The following is a 5,256-nucleotide window of genomic DNA, read 5'->3' on the forward strand; positions in this document are numbered from 1 at the left end:
CACACACACACACACACACACACACACATACACACACATTTCAGCGCAATCTTATACATTTCCTCTCACGACTGTCTGGACGTCTCAACATGAGTCTCGAAACGTACTCACCCGTCTGTTGCTAAGTGTTGATGGATATATGCCAACATTTTAATGTTTCAGGTGTATGGTGTAAATCCCGTATTACATTTTGATCCGCTATAGGCTAACATAAAGGAAAACGTGTCGGAATCTTAGTTTACAGTGACCTTTATGGATGGACTTTTCGATTCTGGTGGTCATCCAACTTTTAAACCTATATGCAAAGATCTGAGAAGATTTAAAAGGAGCGATTAGATCTGTTCTTGTTTTAACTGTGGTCAGACGGGGATTGTTTAATTCTTTGAGAACGCACGTTCTGGTTTTTCAGCAACGAATGAAGATGCTATGTTTTGGGGCACTTTAAGAAAAGAAGCATACCTTCTATATTTATACCTATATTTCAATTCGACTTTCTTAATCTGGAACCCTAAAGGCTAATTATTTTAAAGCTCTATCTATAAAATATGCAAATTTATGTTTCTGATTTGTGTATTACACCAATAGTTCAAAATGTAACACAGCATGTTGGACGTTAATTTTTTTTAAATCTTTAAAAATTCCCAATCACGTTTTCCCAACTTTTCCCCTCTGTCTCCGACTTTCAGTGGAAAACTGCGGCTACGAGGTCAACGAGTGCTCCTTCGACCCATGCAGGCACGGGGCCGTGTGTGTGGATCTCCTCAACAGTTTCCGCTGCGACTGCTTGATAGGATTCACAGGTTCGTATCTCCGTAAGATTTTGATGGTTTGATTAATCCATTTTCCACACAAATTTGGTCGTTCAGGTGGGCAAGCTGCTTCATCAACCCTCTCTGTGACGGTCAATCCACCTACGTCTGCAGAGCAGTGGTTAGGCGCTTCGTTGCGCTCGTAGGAGACTCGATTTCGATTTTCCAAGAAGAGAGAAACTTTTTAAAAATCTAGCGACTCGGTTTTCCCTCCGGGTTGGCGCTGACAGGAAGGGAAGGAAGCCCGCCTCCTAAATAATTGAATTACATGTGTCGACGGGGAGCATAAAAACACATGCATTATAAAGAAACGTGATCGACACAAATCTGTTATATATTTTGCAACTTGGAAACACACGTGTCACTTTTCCAATAAAACACGACAGCTACAGACTTGAAAGTTGGCAAGTACCTGCAAAAAGATAGATAGGTCCCCATGACGGACCCCAATTTTTTTATTTATTCATTTCCTGAATTTAGATAAATATATTTGACTAATTGTTCCCGTCTCTCTTTGGCCTGTGCAAATATTCCACTGAGAAACGAAACAAATCTGCGTAGATCTAGCTGTCCTTCACAGCTGAAGTGCCGGAAGCGATATTTTGCGAGGTGCATTTTGTTTTAAAAGTGTAAATATAGACCTTCTAATTTTTTGCATCTCTCAAGATGTATTGCTCCGTTCCAGTAGAGTGTAAATATTATAGTAGGCTTCCAGTTGATGTTAATGCACCCATCATTACTTTCACCGAAAGGGAGCCCAGCTAGTAAGACATAATCTACTAGACAAAGGTGCTGTGACGCCTCCCTTTATTTCTACAAATCTAGTTTCGAATTCCTGCGAAAAGACGTGACTAGTCTGAGAGAATGTTGTACACTATCTCTATTTTGTTCTGTGCCGTCAGGTGTTGCGTGTGAGGTGAACATCAACGACTGTGAATCTTCTCCCTGCAAGAACGGCGCTACGTGCATTGACCTTGTGAACGCCTTCATCTGTTCCTGTCTGCCCGGTTACACAGGTAGGCAGAGTCTGTCTTTTTTAATATAGATGTTTTTTGTTGTTGTTTGTTTTTGTGTTTTTTTTTTTTTACACCATGTAACTTTGTGGCCGTTTTTACTGGATTCCGACAGCTCAGAGATAATGGGGATGGGTGACTTTTCACCCAGATGGATCTTTAATAATTGACTCTTTGTGAGCGAGAGTGAGAGTGAGTCTGCGACAAGGGTCAACTCCTTATAGCTTGTTCACTTTTGTCAGACTGCATGAAAAAATGTCTTGCTCATTTATTATTGATTTGTCTACGCGCATGAAATTTTGTGTGGTACTCCAGAAGGCCAGCGTCCCCGCAAAAAGACTGGTACTCGATAGAAAAATTGTCTTTCCGCAAGCAAATCAAGCTCAGGCTATCTGCGTGCGACAGCAAAACAACTAACCGCTATACCACAGACACTGGCGAGTGTACCTTTGAGTTTTAACGAGTTTTTGGTAGACCACTCTGGAGTTATGGCTACGCCTCCAAAGAGCGTAGGACGCCGCGTTGGAGAGACAATGGTTCTTTTCGTCAGCGAATTTCTCGGTGGTTTGTGTGTCGATTTCCTGTAGCTTTTAAAAAATCTTTCCCTGCAGTTCAAATATTCTTCTTTATCCCCGAGGGCCCATGTCCTCTATCAGTTGTATGAGTTTTTTTCTAATTTTAAATAAGTTGTATTCAAAGTCTTGTATGTCATGCTGGTTGAATAACGCATTGACATGAACGCCTGTAGTGCAATGGTTATTTATTTATTTACATTCTTGCAGTTGCACGTAGCAGGCATGGGTTATATTCCCGAGAAGGGTAGTTATTTTATCTAGAATCTAGAATATCACCCTACTACTTGAATGCTGTATCCTTCTCAGCTTGGGTTTGTCCTAACATGCAGGGTCGGAGCAACCCGTCTTTTAAATGACCTAGATTGTTTCAAAAAGGATGCAAAAGAAGTACGATTCTTTACAGTCATGATGCATTGATTTTCTGCTATTTCCCCCAGGTTTAAAGTGTGAGACGGACATCCCAGAATGTGAGCCGAACCCCTGTCAAAATGGCGGCAGCTGTGCAGAGTTATACCCCGGCTCCTTCAACTGCACTTGTCCTTCTGGGGTCGAAGGTGACACCTGTGAAGTCATGACCATAGCGACCTTTATGGGGTCAAACGCCTTGACCTTTGCGTCACTCGACGCCATAACTCAACCCTTGGATGTCAATGATAACACAATGAACGACGCAGCAGCGAGAGTAACAAGGAGAAGGCGCAGATCAATAGACACATCAGTTTATCCTTCGACTTTGTCATCCGACAACTTGTCGTTTCTTGTCCAGCAATCTCCTGACACAGAATACGAAGTTGACAACGGTTATCCAACTCCTGGTGTGTTGAGATTTATTCCTTCAATGTCTAAGAACGATCCTGAAGACAATTTACAAGACAAAGTTCTTCGAAAGCCTCAAACGTTTTCCGAGGATTCAAAAGCGGCCCTACGTCAGCATTCTTCAGAACGTTCAGGGGATCGTTATATTGGGTTTTCCCGTACCCAAAGAAAGAGAGCTTTGTCAGAGGAAAATAATGACATTACAGTTTTGTACTCCAACGACGAATTCACGACGTCCAATTCTTTTGGATACAAGAAAAATACAGTGATGTCCCTGAATACTCAAGGAAAAACAACCATTTCTTCGGAAAGCAGTGCAATTCCAGTTATGTCCCTGGGGGTAAAACAGTTTCAAGGGGGACAAATAGTGCGAGACAGACGAGTGAAGAGACAAGCAGAAGTTGGAGGGGCGGTTGGAGAAGAGTTCAAAGTTCAGATCCAGTTCACACTGACGACCACGGTGCTGGAAGGAATCCTGCTGTTTATTACCGGGGTAAGTCCCTTGTGCTGTTACTGTTCCACGGGCAACGAGACCCGTCATTAGCACAGTGTGTTTCAGACTGAGTTATGGTGCAGGCGGCCGTGCTTCGAGTTCTGCACGTGCTGTTTCTAAAGTTAAATTGCTCATTGAGCAATGGTCAGGACAGCCCTGGTTTGAATTATGCATGTGCTGATTCTGAAGTTAAGTTACTTACTGAGCCATTGTTCGGGCTGCCCAGGTTCAGATTATATTCACATTATTTCGGAATTTAAGTTTCTTACTGAGCTTTTATGACAACTTCCTTGCACTCTCCGGAATAGATCGTGTCTGTAGTACCAGGTTAATCTCCTAGTCCGTACTGGTACATAAAGGCTTTCTCCTCGTGCAATGATGATACATCTAACTTAAATGACATCCGTGGTGTTATGGTAAGGCTCTTAGACGTTGCATGTGAAAGAATTGAGTGCGAACCTGCATAGGGGGGGGGGGGGTTAAAGGGGGTAGCTAAGCTATCCTATCGAATATAATTGTCTTTACGTCGACAGTTGTGACCCATTGCGGCCGGGTCAACCCTAACAAGAAAGGATGAAATAGCCCGCCTCCAGAATAATCAAATTGTGCTTATGAAGATCAAGAGCATTTGAAAACACTTTGTGTCTTGACAGACGATCTCAAAGCAAAATATATGCATGATACAGCTTTGCCTGTGTTGTAGACAAGGAGGAGGTAGATTGAATATTTATTGTGCATTCTGTAACGTTAACAAACTATCATACGTATATTTTATTTGATATCATATTCCTTACATATGCCATCGTAAACCAAATCTTCCTCACGAGGATCAGTGAAAAAGGATCACTTTTATATCGATCTTTATTTAAATTTCTAACTCTGCTGACCCTTGCAAGGAAATTTTACTTCAATTCTTTTGTGTAAAGAAAAAATGAATAAAAATAATATAGTATGTCCTACATAGATGTATGATAGTCAACTATTGTCCTTTCACCTACAGACTTCCTACTTGGGCCAGCCCCAGCATGTCGGTATCGAATTCCTCCCGGACTCTCGCCTTCACCTCACCGCCAACAATGGTGCTAACAAACTCCGGACGTCCTTGGCCCTTCCCGGCCCCACTTCCGGCATCTACAGTCACGTGGTACTCCTAGAACTTGATCCCACAGCAGCTGTATTGACCCTTGACCCTAACTCTTGTTCGGGGTTAGAGGCTACGGCTTGTTATCGGGCGGGCGTGTATTTCGCCGACGCAGCAATATGGAATTTGAACGGACGAGTCCATTTTGGAGGGGTGGATGAGTTTACAGCGTACTCTCGGAGTCAGCTGAGGGCAACTGCTGGATTTACTGGATGTTTAGGGGTGAGAGATGAAAAATAGACACTAACCTCCCTTTTCATACTTTTTTCTGACTTTGTGGAGGTTTCAGTTTTATTGTGCCTTTTTTTTCGTATCGTCTCATACTCTCTCCACCCCAACCCACTTCTCTCTCTCTCCCTGTCTCTCTCTGTCTCTCTCTGTCTCTCTCTGTCTCTCTCTGTCTCCCTCT

The 5,256-nt window shown here is 42.7% G+C and overlaps 1 protein-coding gene across 1 annotated transcript in view; it reads left to right on the top strand.

The window, feature by feature from the left end:
• Window positions 1-5,256, top strand: part of LOC101857477 (neurogenic locus notch homolog protein 2) — a gene marked incomplete in the record, with an annotated part of 26,569 nt that overhangs the window by 8,508 nt on the left and 12,805 nt on the right. The window contains 5 exon segments of the mRNA XM_035968927.1: window positions 687-800; window positions 1,712-1,825; window positions 2,835-3,749; window positions 4,410-4,420; window positions 4,707-4,912. Of these exon segments, the coding sequence (XP_035824820.1) occupies window positions 687-800; window positions 1,712-1,825; window positions 2,835-3,749; window positions 4,410-4,420; window positions 4,707-4,912 (1,360 nt within the window).

Source organism: Aplysia californica, unplaced genomic scaffold (genome assembly GCF_000002075.1).
Source record: "Aplysia californica isolate F4 #8 unplaced genomic scaffold, AplCal3.0 scaffold00097, whole genome shotgun sequence".
In the NCBI taxonomy this organism is placed as follows: domain Eukaryota; kingdom Metazoa; phylum Mollusca; class Gastropoda; order Aplysiida; family Aplysiidae; genus Aplysia; species Aplysia californica.